The following is a 16,989-nucleotide window of genomic DNA, read 5'->3' as shown; positions in this document are numbered from 1 at the left end:
ATAAGAAGTGCCAGCCCTACAAATTAAGGTTCCCTGTGGTAGTTTAGTCCTGTGGAAATAGATTAAGATGGCATCAGGAATAAGAAACTTTCTAAATTATTTAATTGAAAAGCAAGTAAATAACTTCTCAGTCTTCATTTGTGTTTACAGGCACGGGTCTCTACTTAACTACAATTAGGACATTTTTGCCAGATTGTCTATGATTTTGCAAGAATCAGCATCGGTTTGTGATTCAGGAATGTAGAAAACATGCATGCCTCACCAGAAAACACTTAATAATTATATGTTGTCTTCAATGTAGCGGATGAATCATTATGTGATGTGTCTCTATAGGTGATTTGTGGGCGGATCATGATTCATTAAACACCATTTTCTCCATCATCTGTGTTTCAACAAGTCTGACCAGATACATCAGATGATCCCGTGGGGGTTTTCAGAATTTTACCAATAACACTCCAACCAATTAACAGTCTATCTCCAAAGAACATTTCTTAACATTTAATCCCTTGTTTTAGCAGAGTTCACCTTCAGGTCAGTCAGTAAGTGTCTTCTTCAGGGTTCTTAAATCACATCTTATTTCAAAGAGAGGCCGAGCTTTTAAAGTAAAGGTCCCCGAGCACTGGAACAGCGTTTTCAATCAGACTTGTTAAATCAGTCTCAACCTTTAAATGTCTCCCTTTTAATAATGCTGTTTCATGGCTCCTTATACTTATTCTAGTATGATTATGGTTGCATTTTTCTATATGGGCTCTTAATTATTCTCAACATGTTTGTGTGTTTATTTTGCTGTAGAATTAAAAATTATACTTATTTATATTAAATTATTCAACATTCTATAAACCACTTGTGTTTGGAAAAGCACAATATAACTAAAATGTAACAAGAATAACAATAATAAGGATAACAGTAATTAAGACAACAATAATAATCATTATTACTTTATTTTATATATGTCTTAATGCAAATGTTATTAGAAAATGTAGCGTGAACAGCTCTCACTATATGTCCAAATATATGAGTCCAATATAGAATATATATCGTATAATTTGTAGAGAAAATTGGGATATTTCTATATTTTCTCTACATATTTTCCAGCCTGCAACTACAGGCATCACCCACCAGGGGGCAGTAGACTCCTTTAACACAGACCGTGACCACAAACATCAACCCCGCTACCATAATTGGCTTTGCAGGCCACTCTGAGCTTAATATCTTCTAACAGCCATGAAGTAGTGTTGAAAATCATTAAGAGCGAGCAGTCGCCCAGACGAAAAAATTAAAAAAATGCAGTGATGAATATTAAGCCGAGCGAGACCACACGTTATTCTAATTACAGCTGAGAAATAAACAAATGAGACTGAGGAAGATGAGAGGAGATGTGGTGTGTAATTTCCCCTGCTCCGTTTTGAGAGGTGTTTAATTCCTCAGCTGCTTTTTCGTCACGAGACCGGGGGTTTTCTCGACCTAGCGTGTTGTTTAGACCCCCGTTTTGCGCCGCTGCAGACATGACATCACCACTTTGATTCATTTCTCCCTTCCTCCTTGTAGAATCGCAGAGCATTTTCCCTCACACGAAGCCCTCAATACAGTGTTAAAGCTCGCTGATGCGTTCTCGTCCTTATCAGCTCGACTGCTATTGAAGTGTCATCTCGGAGACGTGGGACAACCTCGTCAGGAGCCTAGACAGGGTTATTGAGACCATTGTACTGTAACCTAAATCTGAGACTCGAAGGGTGTGGGGAGAAAATGGGGGGAGGAACATCAATGGAATCGATTTACAAACCTCTTTATCTTACATCAGAGACGCAGGTAGAAATCACACAATCTCTGCTCACCGCACAACACCCGTGTCATTCAGATCAATAGAAATTGACCCTTGCACAAAAGGGCTTGGCTTGTCTGGATGTGTCCCCGTTGGTGGAGCGCATTGTCTGGTATTAAATTTTCCCCACAATAGCCCTCTGAATGTGAGGCGCTGTCACCCGCTCGCTGCAAACGACTTTTATATTACACAGCAGCCGAGCCCGAGCCAGTTTTAGTATTCAGCGTGTGCAGCCGCAGTGTGTCTACACATTTCATCGGAGAGGCTGCTGTCATATTGCCGAGGAATCATTACGGCTCCTCTAAATGTGTGTTTTTGAAGACACACAGGAGCCAATTCAGTGTGCGCCGTAATTGCAGAGTATTAGTTTGATGTATGATATATTAAAATGATAGGGCTTTTACTTAGACAGCAATAAATTCACAGAAGAGTGTTATCCTCCTTTGTACCAAATGGTTTGTGTCATATTTTTCAATTTCATGCTCATCTTTTTGCTTTGGGTTTTTTTTTCTAGTTTTATATTCTCGCTTTAAACTCTACACTACACTAACCGGCGGTGTGTCGACCTTCTCACCAGGCGCAGATCAGGCATTTGCTCTCATAGTAAAGACAAGTGAAGTAAAAAGATGCCTTGTGACATTTTCATTAGCTGCATCGACAGGAAGAGTCTGTCAGGGAGAATCAACGAGCGCAAGATGACATAATGTCGTTTCAACTGCGCTGGATCCACAAATTATTCATGGATCTGCTTTGCTGGATTCACAAACACATTTACTTTTACTGATAAGCATCAAAACCTATTGTGTGGGCGCCCTCATATGTTCTGTCTGTACTGACACAAGCGCATAAACGGAGGGAAAATTGCTACGTAAATGGCATTGCGTCTTATGAAGTATTACTACAACTAAAGTTACTAAAGTTTCAATTCACTTATAACATAAATGACCATCTTACTATGCAAACTCTGTCACAGAAAGTAAAGTATTGTGGCAATATAAGTATCTCTGGCAGGGGGCTAACTCGGCTGCTGCTACGCTACACTAAACTAAGCTAAGCAAAGCTATGTCCACTAACATTAGCCAACAAACGCTGGAAGCAATGCCATGCAGATTATACAGCAAAGTTAAGGGTTTAAAATTTTTTCAGCCAATTATTTTAACATCGAATTGCAATACTTTCAGAATCCCTGTACTTGAAATCCATGTACATATAGTATCAGCAATAGAACTACATGTGGTTATAAGATAGTATCAGATCAGAGATCTCTGGCGATTCCCGCCCTGAGTTGCGAGTTTGCTCTGATAATAATGAATGACTTCAGTGATTATTGATGACAAATAATCTTCTGTGTCCTCGCAGATGTTCTGCAATTATTCTGTGGCGCCGTCAATACGTAATTACTTGACGGAGATGTGGTCATCTGCACACTAATGCATTGTGTCGCCTTTAGTCGCCTTTCAGTGGCATTCAAACAGAGACTATAGGGTAAGAAGTACACAGCAGAGTTATGGTTCTTTACCTTTTAGTTTGAATTAATGACACAAACAATCCATATTGTATTGCCACAGCGAGTACCTTTTGAGTGTATATTTAGCCCCGACACACACCAGTGTGTTTGGGCTCATTTGTGGGAAACATTTGGATTGACACCTTTCAGTTTGACTAATTACACTGATCTAAATTATTCACACTGTCTTCCATTAATTTCTATAAAAAAAATTACTTGGTGGACAGAATGTAAAGCAGAGAGGAGAATCTGCATTTCAAAACAACAGATGAAACGAAGAGACAGGATCTCATCTATTAGGCTCTGAATATTTAGGTCTCTCTCTCCCTCTCTCTTTCTCTCTCTTGCTCTCTCTCTGTGTCTGTCTGTCTCTTTCCGTCGCACAGAAAGCCGACAGGAGGCCAACAGAAATATATTGCTTGTTTGAAAGCTGTTGCACTAATGGCAAGGCGTTAATTAACTGAAGCATTTGCCTTAGACGACATGTTATCCTTAACGTGGGGGAGCGGCAGCACTCGGCGCCGGCTCTTTCTCTGGACTCTGAGATGAATTTGCATGACATTTAGCTGCTTAGTGCCAGGATAATCAGCTGAGGGGTTGATTGAGAGGAATCCAACCGTAAAGGCCCCGCCACTTTTCTTCCTGACTTTTTCTTTTACAAAACGTCTCATTTTGATTCACTAATTTGGTGCTGCCATACCGTCTCTCTCAACTCTGCCCGTCACATGCATACAAAACATGATATGTATGGAAATGAGTGCATTTCCCCGGGAGACGGAGGGCGATAGAGGTGTCACAGTCAATGAAGCCGGTGTCAGCTCCATCCTGTTGTGGCTCCATCAGACCACTGAACCCATTTAACCAGCTGCAGTTAACCACAGGTACCATATGGATCCTTAAGGGATGAATCCAGACCTGTTTTTCTCCTCCTTACTGATGATACCATTAATGATCATCGCTGCAATAATATATAGCCAGCATACACCACATCGGGTAAGCCACGGGTAGTTAACTGTTATTGTTGTACGGATGGATGGCTGAGCTGCGTTCCAGAACAGTGACAACATACGCTGCTTTGTGCTCCATTCAGCACTGCCAAGAATGACTGGAGGCATCTGTAGCTATTCTGCATCGCTCAGATCTTCATCTGCCGCTTATGAATATCTATGAGAATGAACCAGGCTAATGAAGACATTCTGTGTTGATACTTTCGTTTTTTTCGTACATCTCTACCCAGACTGTTAGCTTATTGCTATTAAATATGTCCACGTCATTAAGAGCGGCCTTTGTTTCATCCAAACAGCCCAGTTAAAGGTTGGTCGCGAGGCGGTTGGGAATCCAAGCCTGCGCCACACCATAATGACTTTTTGCCTCGTTAAAAAATGCTTCTCCAGTGGAATGGAAGCGTCGTCATTGAACATCTTGGCTTCCGAAAGGGTGTAATATCTTTGGTATTTCTGCACTCTTTGCCGGTGGAATGCTGTGCCTTTTGGCTCATTGGAAATGGGGCCATGTTTTGGGAATCTTTTTTGCTTGGGTAGCTCCATCTGGTCTTGGCACCACTGCGCTTTGCCCCTGCCCAGGAGTTCTGCATCCCAACTATGTGTTGGCAATTAGCAGAGATGTTGGCAAAGCGTCAAGCTGCAGTGTGACATTCTCCCAGGGCTTGTTGACTGGCTGGTGTGTGTGCATACATGTGTCCATACTTCTGTGTGTGTGTGTGAGTGTGTGCGTGTGCGCAAAATCTTGACTTCCAACCATTCTGTTTCATCTTTGCTCTTTTGTTTTGTGATGTTTACTCAGTAATGCTAAGAGAACTCTTTACATATCTGCAGAGAGAACACACTCTCTCTCTCTCTCTCTCTGATCGTGTATAAATATGCAACCCAAAGTGTTGATTCTGCTCAATTCCCTGATTCTGTAAAATCAAACATTACTGCTTTTGGCTATGAGAAGTCATCCATATATAAAAGAATTTTGCCTTGGTGGACCATAAAAAACAAATTAATATTTCCAATCTAGTTGATGGAGAATTTCAAGTGAACTTCAGTCTGAACTCTTTCCTTCTAGGTTTAACGTGGCAGGATGACATCACTCAGCAGGTCATCTCCAGAGAGCTGGCCAAACTGAGGAATGTACCCCTCCGCCATCTGGCCACGCCCCCTAGCCCCCCGACTCTGTACGGCAGCTCCAGAGACAGAAAACTGAGGCCTGTGCATACAGAGCTGAACAGAAACCTCCAGAAGTACCTGACGGGCCTGGGCTTCCTGTCGCAGTCCGAGCTCGACGGACATCCAGGGCTCCAAAGAGCGGAACCCGGCATTCAGGTAAGGAGATTTGCATGAGATACTGGCGGTAAATTGAAAGTGAAGTGAAGTGAAATAAACCGGTAAAACATAAGTAGATCAAAAGAAGTGTGACCAAATATCTGTAGATCTCATAACTGATTTGTACGGGAATGTGGCTGGACAGAACATGTGAGATGTAGAAGTGAGGTCCAAGGTTAAAAGTATCAATGTTCCTGCAGGTTAATTATGGTTGAACAAAACCACCCCCACATTTTTCTCTGCTAAATAAAGGAAGGGCCTCTTCCTATTCTATTTGGAGAGGCACTATCTGTCATTGCTGGGGGTCGCCCTCTTGTCCCTACAACGCTTTTGTTTCCCGCTTTCTGTCTTCCTTCCCCCCCGCCGAGCTGTGACCCTTTTACACAAAGATCTTCCATCGCCTCTTTACATTATTCAATCTCCATATTTAGGGTGGAACCTCGGCCTTGCATGAAATGTTCCCGACGTGCCTCATAGCCGAGCTGCGTCCTGCTGCTGTGTCAGTGAGACGATAATGCAAAGTTGAAGAGTTCAGGACCTTCCTTATTGATGAAATGAGGCCCTTTGTTGTCTAGTGTGATGGAAAAAGGCAAACATGGTTAGCATGAATGGCAGAGCGCCCCCGTCTCACTGTGCTAATGCCATTATGGCCTCTCAGTATGCTGACATTTTCTCTATATACATTTGAAGGACAGAAAATGGCACCAAGGGGGATACCTAGTGTTAGTGCGGCAGCGACACGGATAATAATGCAGCTCAGTGGATCGGATATATGCTGAGCCGAAGCGTGAGCCCTTCTGATTTAAAGGAGAAGAAGAACAGGGAGATAATACAGCCAAATGTGACTCCACATGCTTATCATTTGCGTCAAACCTCAAATCCGATGGCCAACTTTGAAATCAGAGGATTCATTTTTCCTACCTCCCTGGTAGAGGTGAAAGCTTTCAAAGTTTGTTGTGTATGGTCGAAATGCATGAAATTACTCTTTGAGCGACACTATCTCATTTATGATTTCCATAATCCAATTTCCAAGGGCAGTTGTCTTTGATCTGGAGGCTCTGTTCATATCCTGTCCTGTCTAGTCGAGCCCAGGTTGCTTCTCTTTTATACTAACGGCTGTCACAACATGCTGACCCAGGACGACCCCATCTCCTGTTGACAGAAAAATATATTGCAGAGCTGACGCTAAGTTGGAGTCACAATAGTTTTTCAAAAAATTATAAAAATGTCATCTCCTAGAGTGAAGACATCCAGTCTAATGGCCGTTTGGAGCCCAGCCGGTCAAAGCCCCAGCAGGGTTGGAAGACGACCACAGTCTTCAGCCATCAAAAAGGAGCTGACCAACCCCCAGTCACCAAAGTCTTTACCCAGAGTGGAGAGGGCAGGCACCCCCACCTCGCCACTGCCTTCTCCAAACAGGACCCGGGACGAAGCAAGCTCCTCTCTAGCCAGCTGGACCGGCTTCTTTCTGGGGAAAAGACCAATCAGCAGCAACCCCCAGGTGACGAAGCGCCATGGCCCAAAGGAAAGCTCCACTACCTCAGCTACATCCGCCCGCCTCAGAGTGACACCTTTCAGCCACAGTCCAGGGTTGGGTTTGGCTCCGAAACATCAAGGCCCAATCTGGACAGACTGCTGTTTAACCCTGGCTCAATCCACCAAACCCCCCCAAAAGAGCCTCTAAGTGTCATGGATGGTAAGATCACATTCATCACAGGCATAGCTCCATTCCCGATTGTGTTTTTCTTGTGTGGTAAATCGTCATTAGGAGTTTGTGTTCCTCTCTCTCCTGTCTAGAGCGATTCATCCACAATGTGGTGAACCAGCTGGGAAGGCACAGTGTCGACATGGAATCCTTGATGGGCAAAGACTTGGACCACCTGGCTGATGTCATTACTGGAGCCCTGCGGGAGCAAAGCATGGCCGGGGCTCCAAAAGGATCAGTAGCTGATGACCCAAGGGTGAACGTTGGGGGTTACAGGGAGCCACCGAAAACAATGGAGCTGGATCAAGGAGACCACGACATGAAATCAGATAAAGGGCCAGAACTGAAAGAGAAAGAAGCAGAGGGAGGAGAACAGCAAGGTGGGTGCTTCATCTGTTGAGTTAGGAATTAAATTAGTAAATATGAAATGTGTATATATGTAAATATTATCAATATGTGCTGTCAAATGTATTTGAGTGTGTTTACTTTTGAGTAATAAATGCTTTGGCTGCAGTTCTCACACATTCTGCTCACATACACTTTGTTTGTTTTCAGCCCAGCAAATAGACGGCGGAGACAAGAAGCCCATTGACAAGGTGAATTTAAAATTAATCTACTCAACCAATAAATTGGCTTCTGAGGGAACGAGACATGTCCAAACTTACACTTCTGAATGAAAGCCTCAAATGGGGATAATATGAAAGTTGTGCAGACTAACATTTACTATTGAACTATTAGAAATTGAAAGCAAATTCGCCTCTGCAGGATTTTAGAAAACTACTTGAGAGTCATCTAGACTGTTTTGTTCGACATTGCACTTATTCTTCTTCTTCTCTAAAAGCAAACACTCTTATTAGACAATGATCAATGCATCCTTTTATTCATCTCTGCAGAATGTGGTATAGTGCAATACGAGACCTTGGACCAGCACATGCAACAAAAATGAATACATTTTATCTTTATATGTAATTACAAGACTCGATTCATTTATCTCCAGAACTTTACAAAGTATTTCCTAATAGGAAGCTGAAACTTAAATATTCAGGTCAAACTAAGCAGAAAAAGTGAACTCTACCTTCATTCCAATGCAGCACGCAGCCTTCCTCGCCAAGCTGCTCCACTACCTCGACAGGGGCCCACCGGGTCCCGGTCCTGTCCAAAAAATGGTAGGAATTGAGAGCGTCCACAGCAGAACCACACAGGGCCAAGTTCCCGCAGCCCCCCGCTGGGAGGAGAAGCCTGCTGCTCTGCTGGAGAAAGATCCCCCTGCGCTTGGTTCAGCTGCTGGTCTGAAAGGCCACAACGCTCAGGTGGACGCAGAGATTGCAAAGTGGATCCAGGGGAAGGACAGCACGGCTGAGAAGAAACAACCAGGGGGCCCGCAGAGGGACATGAAGGTCAAAACTCAGTTGGTCCACGTGGCAGTGAAGGAGTTTTCCAGCAGAGGAAAGGACAGACACTTTGGCTACATCATCACCAACTCAGAGTGAGTACAATGCAGATCTTAACGATTTGTAAATCATAATCAGTGGAATCAGTATTCAAGACCGACTTGGATTTGATTTACCAACCAAAGAAATATATAACTTCACACAGTTAACCCTAACCCATTACATTACATACATTACATTACGGTCATTTAGCAGACGCTTTTATCCAAAGCGACTTCCAATAAGTGCGTTCAACATAGGTAGATAAAAGAACTTCAGGTCACAAGAAATCGTAAGTGCATTTCCTTCCAAAACCAACAGCTAAGCACATAACTAGTGCTAGAGTGGAAGTGCAATATGTTAGGTACCAAGATGAACGAGAAAAAAAGGACGAATTGGAAAAGAAACCCTAACCCTATTCAATTTTAATGAATTCATTACAAATTAAAAAACTTATCTGAGAAAATATTAGCTTCTACTAGTCGCTTTTCAGTCTAAAACCTGACCTGACATGAGGGCAGTGCTAGCTTGTAGCGGCATTGCTAGTTTGTAGCTTGCTAGGAATGCTTGAAAGCTGCTGGCTTATCGTAGCTTAGCGATTTAAAAAGTAGCTTAGCTTTGTAATTATTCCAAAAATAATTAATAGAACACATCTAGTCCAAACTAAGTCTGATATCAGACACCGTGGCACCTCATAGATAAAGGTTTGTACTTCTGTTTCTTGCTTTATGTTAGCCTGACGGTTCCCTGTTTTTTTGTAAAGTGAGGTACTGTAGCTTTAAAGGTGACATTTTCAATACAGTCCACATTTCAGTATGGTCCTATGTTTTTGCGTTGACCTTAGCAACCCTATTTCCAAAAGTCCACACCAGTGTGTTTGTTTGGGGCGTTTCCTTGTATCCACGCTGATGGTAGATCACACAGCATCATATTATACTCAGACACACTGTTTCATTTCACAGCTTAATGTCAAGTGACTCTGTTGGTACTCAAATGTTCTTTTACAAGCAACATTTGTGTTAAAGTCGGCCACATTTATGTGTTTTATGGAAAATATAGATTGAAAGCGTCGGTGTGTTGAGCGTGATTATAGCAGCAGGGACGATAAATCCCTCAGTGTGCAAGCATCACTGTAATGTGTTACAGCTTTAATGATGATGCTGTGTCAGGTGAGGGAGCCTCTCTCTCTCTCTCTCTCTTTCTGTGTGTGTTTGGGTGCGTCTGTGTCTCAATGTCACTGCCTCTCTGTCTTACACTCTCTCTGTGTCTCTCTGTCTTAATTTCTGTCTCCTTGTCTCATCTGGTATTTTCTCTCCATCTCTTTCTCTGACTTTCCCTGTGTCTTGCTATCTCTCTCTCTCTCTCCTTCCCTCCCCCACTCCATCTCTCCATCTATCTCTCTCTCCCCCCTCTCTCTCTATCTCTCTCTCCCTCTTTTTCTCTCCCTCTCTCTATCTATCTTTCTCTCTCCCCCCTCTCTCTTTCTCTTCCTCTCTCTCTCTATCTCTCTCCCCCTCTCTCTCACTCTTTGCCACACACACGCCCACGCACACCCACACACGCTCTCAGTCCTCTCACTCATCTCAGGCTCAGCAAAGATAAGTTCCTATCGACTGTGTCTTCGCCCCTGGCCCTCTCTCAAATCCCTTTATGGTGTTATCAAGTCCAGTGTCAGTGTGTTGTCCTTCACCTGTTCAACACACACACACACTCATAAAAGCCTGATGGGCACGATCCTTGTCACCTCATTGCCGACCACGCACACAAATTAGGACACAAGCACACTACAGAGGCAGTGCCAGAAGACGGAAGCAGGTCACCTTCCAAGTGAAATATCTTCATCGCCTCTCTCAGCCCCTCCTTCTTCCTCTATCCACAGCAGATCAGTCCTCTTTGAAGACACCTATAGTTGTCCTATACTGGTCTGTGCGTTTGCTGCAGACCTCATGATTGCACGGTTGTTATCCGCAGCCCCCTCGCACCCTGCAGTGAGGCTACGCCAACCTGCTTATCTGACAGCTCCTGACATTGTGGTGGTGGTAGTTGGGGGGTTTGGGGAATAGGAAGAAGTGTGTGTGTGTGTGGGGGGGGGGGGGGGGGGGGAGATTTCAAGGTATGGATAGAAGAGAAAGAGACAGAGAGAGACCCGAGGGGGGAAAGTGCAAGCATCAACAACCAAGTCACTCCCGTAGCTCTCCAGTTGCTAAAAATTACCGCAGAGGGAGGTGAACGTGTCTGGAATAGCTTTGGGCCAATCTTTTAACTTTGAAAATCCCCTCATAAAGTGGAGAGAAAAGAATCACACACTCGCTCAAAGGCGGTGTGAATCACCCGCCGCGCCGACCATCGCCCGATCTCTGTCGGCCGTTGCTAATGCCGCATTCGAGTGGGATTGGAGATCGGGAAATACCAGTGATACATCTTTACCTTTCTCCCACTAAGAAACCAGGCTGGCGTGTTGAATGTGTGTATTTTTAATAAAGTTATCATTTATAAGTGATGTTGGATGTGTTGCAGACAGCTTATTTTTGTTTTTGTCTGAACATTTTGCCTGCATTGTTCTGGACCTCTGCCCCCTTGTGTTTAATTCATATTTGGACCTTTAATAATAAAGTGCTGTATGTACTCAGACCTGCAGACGATCACTCCCCCATCTCAGGTTCTGCACGTCGTGCGATGTCTCATTATGATCCCTGACTCTTTGCTGCATGTCACCTTGCAGCCACTTGGCAGTCGCAGCGATTCCAGGTTAAGCTGTCAGCAGTAAAGTAGCTCTGGGTGTGTTTTGTGTGTGTGTGTGTGTGTGTGTGTGTGTGTGTGTGTGTGTGTGTGTGTGTGATTGTGTGTGTTTCTGCCCTTCTCATTTCCTCCATCCAGCACGTTGGCCTGCAGATTGCCTTTGTTTGGTCTATTTCCTTGGCGATTTACTCTCTGAGTGAGAGAGCAGCCACAGACTGAGCTGAGATGAGGCATGGCTTTATCAGACCACCATTACACTTCACCTCCATTCCATTTGCACCTTATTATTCTCATCTCACCACGAGGGCGTGTGTGTATGTGTGTGTGTGTGTGTGTGTGTGTGTGTGTTTGTGGACTCTGCTGCTGTGTTTTACTTTGAGGGTGTGTATGTGATGGAGAGTGAATGTAGGCGAAGAAAAAGAGCGATGAGAGAAGGGAGAGGGGAGAGAGAGAGAGAGATGCGTCTATATGATGCAGCCATTACACCTCATGCAGGTTCCATTTGCACCTTATTGTTTGTCTCATTGCTGGCAAAAAAAAAAGCAGGTGATTTACCAAGCCTGAAGAGGCAGCTGATCCCTTCTCCCCCGGCACCGGGCTTTGTGTGTTTGTTTGTGTTTGTGCAGGCCCGTGTGTGTGTGTATGTGTTTGTGTGTGTGTACATGTGTGCACGTGCCAGTACATCCATTCACGCAAACAATAGCTTTTGCTCGTGTTCAATGACCCATTTGTGGTTATGAATTGAGGCAGTATCTCTCCACTAAAATATAGCATTTTAACAGATGAATGACTGCATGTATCTTGGATGGATATGGACCACCAAATGTGTGTGTGTGTGTGTCTCTCTCTCTCTGGCCCAGCTCGCTCACCACTGACCGGGGCTCGGACCTGATGGAACGACTGGCACAGAGGCTGAACCTCCACGCTGCAGACTTAACCCAGCTCTCGTAAGTGCACAGTCACACGCCTGCACACACACATTTACACACACACACTGTCACAAATAATGATTTATCATGGCGTTTACACTACATTCCAAGCGTTTCAAACAGCTGCACAGTTTGGTTTTCTTTACCACTCTGAGCCTGAGGAAGGAGAATGAGGGTGAAATAGGTGCGGCACCCTGCCAGACACTGTGGGTGTGTGTTGGCCGTTGTTTCTGACCTTTTTAGAGTGTTTGATTTCCTGCAGGGGGAGAGATCAGGCCTAATTACCTCCAGATACTTACCAACATCTCTATTGTATTCAAAACACGACACCATTTATAGATTATAATCAATGAAAGAATGAATAAATAAATACATTTCTGTCGCTCTATACATATTATTTGTCTCTTACAACACTAAAGCCTACATTTTGTTTATCCTCAGGGATCATTTTAACTCATCCATATCAAATTGTCAGAATTATGAAGATTTATTCCAAGTATTATTAGTTGGGCTTGGGGATTTGCCATTTTTATTTCACCCTCCTGTCTCTCATAGGAGCAAACAGACTGTGATGGAAAGATACTTAGCATATATGCATATGCATTATCAATTAACCCTTCAGTTTATTATCAAAATAATCGATCTTGGCAGCCCTGAACACCACCGCCCCAATACTGCTGCTTGCTGTACACTTTTCTGTCAAAGAGAGCAGTCGTGCCATCATGAGTCAAAGAAAGTGGAAGGGAGCAGCAAGAAAAACAAGCAAGATGTTGAAGTCGGAAGCAGAGACAGCGAGCGGTCCAGCAGGAGGCGGTTAATATATTAATGAGCAGGCGAACTGTCCTTGAACCCGGGCCTGTACCATTATTCCGCTGTACATTTGGTGTCAGACGATGTAGGAGGCAGAGGAGTTGTGTTCGCCCTAAGATCTGACAAGCCTTTCAAAGAGGCTCCTGCAGGAGAGGTGAAGTCTGGGTGCTTTGGTAACACACGCCGCATACGAACGCACCCGAGCTGATGCACTGCAGATGCACGCTTACTCCTGCCTGGAAAACTGTCACACCGCTTCACTTTTCTCTGAATTGTGTTTAGCAGTGAAAACACCCACAGTGACCTCCAAGTGAACGCACCGAAGGAGAAATTCTCCTCTTCGTCGCCATATCCAGACCAGTAATGATGAAGTGCATCAGGATGTGTCATTACACCAGCACTGATTGAGTTAATTTCATTATTACACCCGTCATTTTGCATCAAGCAGAATCAACTCCTGATGCACATCGTGATGAATGCCATTATCTGGACAGTGATGAAGAGCATTACGGTGCCACAGTATCAATCAGATGTATATCCTCCATTGTAGTGATTACGTAAGAGTAACGGAGACTCAACCTTGCCTCAGACGGCGCTCGTGGAGACACTAACTTATAGCTCATATTGATAAGCGGCATTGTGTTCTATTCAGAAGACAAATGGAGATAATGTGCTCCTTGCCGAGGTTGTTTATCTCCATCTCTGTTCCTTTTGGAGAGTAATGAAAGAGCATTCATGGAGAAATGGCCAAGACGGGGACGTGACGCAGGCTCATTGTTGCCTCTTGCTTGTGCCCGTGGCAGGTGAGTGTTTGAAAGCCCGGGTGTGAATACGAGCCAGCCTCCAGGACGGGAGCTGGGTCAGAGCACGCCGCCCTGCCGCAAGGCCGCTCATGCTCACTCTGAGAGGGAGAAGATGGACACTCTGATATGACAGCAGGGAGGCAGACAAGAGTTTCAGACAGACATATTAGTGGAGGAGGCTGGGAGTGTGGGCACTGTTGAAGTTTTCAGACGCCGAGCACAATTGTGTTTGAGTCTGCTACTGCAGTAATCAGCACGAAATATTCCATTTTCAAAAGAGCCTTGAAATAGCAGTTTTGGATGACAGGCCGGGGAGAATATGTGGCTTTGAGATGACGTAAGTGCTTTACTGGTCAGAGGCACTAGGGGGAGTGGGACACACACTCACAACGCTGTCTGTGCAGACACACATGCCCCCTCCCTCACACCAGCCTGTGCATACACACTCCTGCACAGTTTCTCCCACCACTGACACTAAAATGAAGCTTACACTTCTGATAACACAGCAGACAGTGAGAAGTCCTTGTGTTTTTTCTCTGACCACAGTGTATTTAAATCTGGTTTGTCTGGCTTAGGGGAAGAATGTGTCAGTTCAATTTGAGATGCTTCAAGCTCTCCGGCCCGGGGAGAACAGACCAGGCAGGGGTGAAGATTGCGGAAATATTGACATTTCTAAAAGCAAACAGAGCCCAGGTGGAGGTATTAGAGGAGGATATATCTCTTTTGAATCTGCGTGTGCATCATGTTCACGAATGCACCGCTGCGCAAACGCCCGGTTTTGATCCGCCGTTGCTCTCGGCATGGCGAGGGTCTGCGCCTCTCTATCGGCCTGACTGATGGCGAGCGGGTCCGGGTCACAGCACGCTTGACAGTCTGATGAATCTCCCTCACGGTGGCACACTCTGTCAGGAAGTGCGCTGGAAACGTACACACAGCGGGCGATCCCGCGACATACGGTGACCGCCTGATGACATAATGGCTCGGTGATTTACGGTGCAAATGTCTCACCTCAGCCTCTGCCTTCTTCATCATTGCCGTCCCCCTGCCAACCAGCGGACAAAGGATGATGGACAGTTCTCCATCAGGTTAAATAAATCACTGATCAGCTTTGACGAGAGGAAGAATTCAGCCATATTGACATTTCTTGCACAGCTACAGTGGCAAATGTTCTGAAATGAATAATGAGAACATATTTGAGGACACCAGTTGCTGTAGGTCAGCGTTCATTGTTCATTATAATGGATATAATAAAGCCCACAGAAGAATATATGTCCCGCCCTCACATTCACTAAACTTCATTGAAATGTCGTAATAATAAAGGACCTTGAAAATGTGTGATAGTGGATGTTTCTTCTCTCCTTAATCAACCTACAAATTATACTCTCTCTCACTCTACTCACACTAATAAAGATAGATGGGCACTAGAATCTGGCTGGAGACGAAGTAGAGAGACCCGGTGAAGGGACAGAATTGAGCAGTGTGGGCACGTGAGGGTTAAAATCACACAAAGTGGCCTGCAGTGGTCCTGAAACCTCCATCTTTTGTTTACTCGAAAGCTGCATCTCAATTCCGGCGCTGGAGCCTCCGTTTGTATACTGAATAAATCACTACAGACTGCCAGGACCTGTCCCAGTTCAAAGGCTTTGCCAAACGTGGCTGAGAAATGCAGCCCCTTCCTTGGCTAAAATTGGAGGACACAACAAGTGGTATCCATCACAGCCCTCGGTATCCCATAATGCTTTGCTCTTATAAATTGCTTTGGTTTCCGACTGGCATAGCGGTCAATTTGAAGTCAGCATCTCGGCTATAAACTTTGAAATATTTGACTGGCCGGCGCCCGTCCAAGTGTAGCATTAAGGACGAGGCGGCGCTCGCCACCACGCCAATGGATTTGGACACCGCTGGATTCCGCTGAAGCTTTGGGGGAAACGATGCATCTGGCATTTCCAAAACTGGGACAGGACCCTGCAGTATTTGTTCATTCATGCCATGTGTTCATCCGTGCGTGCGGCATCTCAAACGCACACTGCTTCTATTTTGACAAACCTCGAAGAAAATGATCTAAGCGCCACGTTCCAACATGCAAAATCACACTGATTGGCCCATGGGGGAAGCAAAATTACAGCTCAAAACAAGGTGACATGTTTGTAACTGATTGGCCCAGAAGGGGTCTTCATCATCGGTGACAGTTGGCATGTTTTGCTGTTTTATCGCTGATCGCTGTTTTGAAACAAAGATCTCAATTGAGCATTTTTACAGAATTTCTTTCCATTTGGGACTTTTTCTTCGAGCACAGTTGGGAGTTCTTACACCGTCTGGTCGGGGTGTTAGTTTTCATTTCATGGTAAACCTCGGGGACCTTACACATTTACTGGGCTCTGAGGAGAGGAGACTGTTGCTGCCTCCTGACCGCACAGAGCAGGGCGGCTGCTCCAGGTGACTTTCATTTGTTGATGAGTGAAAATGAAACTGTAAAGGAAAGCAGGACTGCTCTTTCTGGACTGATGAAATCTCACACAGCCTTTATTCTACCTCGTTCCTACCTTTTAACTCTAATTCTTGGTTTTGTTCCTCCTCTGCAGCGTCCTGGGTCCTGCCTTGACCTTCAGAGTCGGGCCTAACCCCAAGAACACCACCACCGCTGATTTCATCCAAGTGGCAGGTAGGAACCGTCTATACTTTCCCCTCACGTTCACTTGCACGCTCGTGATGTTATTGACAGCCTTCATTGCGATTCATCTCATCTTTACCGGGCGGGAGCTCGCCCGTCATTGTCTGCGTGTTTCGGTAAATGAGAACACAGATTCGTCTCGTAGATACAGTGGATGGGCTGGTCTTCGTCTTGTTCAGACAAAGCCTTGTCCTAAAGAAGATTATCAGCACTGTGCGATGACAGATGACCGTCAATTACTGAGAT

At 44.8% G+C, this 16,989-nt stretch overlaps 1 protein-coding gene across 1 annotated transcript in view; it reads left to right on the top strand.

Moving 5' to 3' along the window:
* The window catches only part of ptprn2 (protein tyrosine phosphatase receptor type N2), a 91,717-nt gene that overhangs the window by 10,130 nt on the left and 64,598 nt on the right, over positions 1–16,989 (top strand). The window contains exons 4-10 of the mRNA XM_076161088.1: positions 5,400–5,656; positions 6,896–7,352; positions 7,454–7,741; positions 7,917–7,957; positions 8,453–8,847; positions 12,391–12,477; positions 16,655–16,734. Of these exons, the coding sequence (XP_076017203.1) occupies positions 5,400–5,656; positions 6,896–7,352; positions 7,454–7,741; positions 7,917–7,957; positions 8,453–8,847; positions 12,391–12,477; positions 16,655–16,734 (1,605 nt within the window). The remainder of the gene's footprint in view (positions 1–5,399; positions 5,657–6,895; positions 7,353–7,453; positions 7,742–7,916; positions 7,958–8,452; positions 8,848–12,390; positions 12,478–16,654; positions 16,735–16,989) is intronic.

Source organism: Genypterus blacodes, unplaced genomic scaffold, assembly GCF_046128005.1.
Source record: "Genypterus blacodes isolate CSIRO-AG114 ecotype Tasmania unplaced genomic scaffold, CSIRO-AGI_Gbla_v1 ptg000110l_1, whole genome shotgun sequence".
Taxonomy (NCBI): Eukaryota; Metazoa; Chordata; class Actinopteri; order Ophidiiformes; family Ophidiidae; genus Genypterus; species Genypterus blacodes.
The sequence above is the reverse complement of the archived record's forward strand: the minus strand, read 5'-3'. Positions and strand labels throughout refer to the sequence as shown.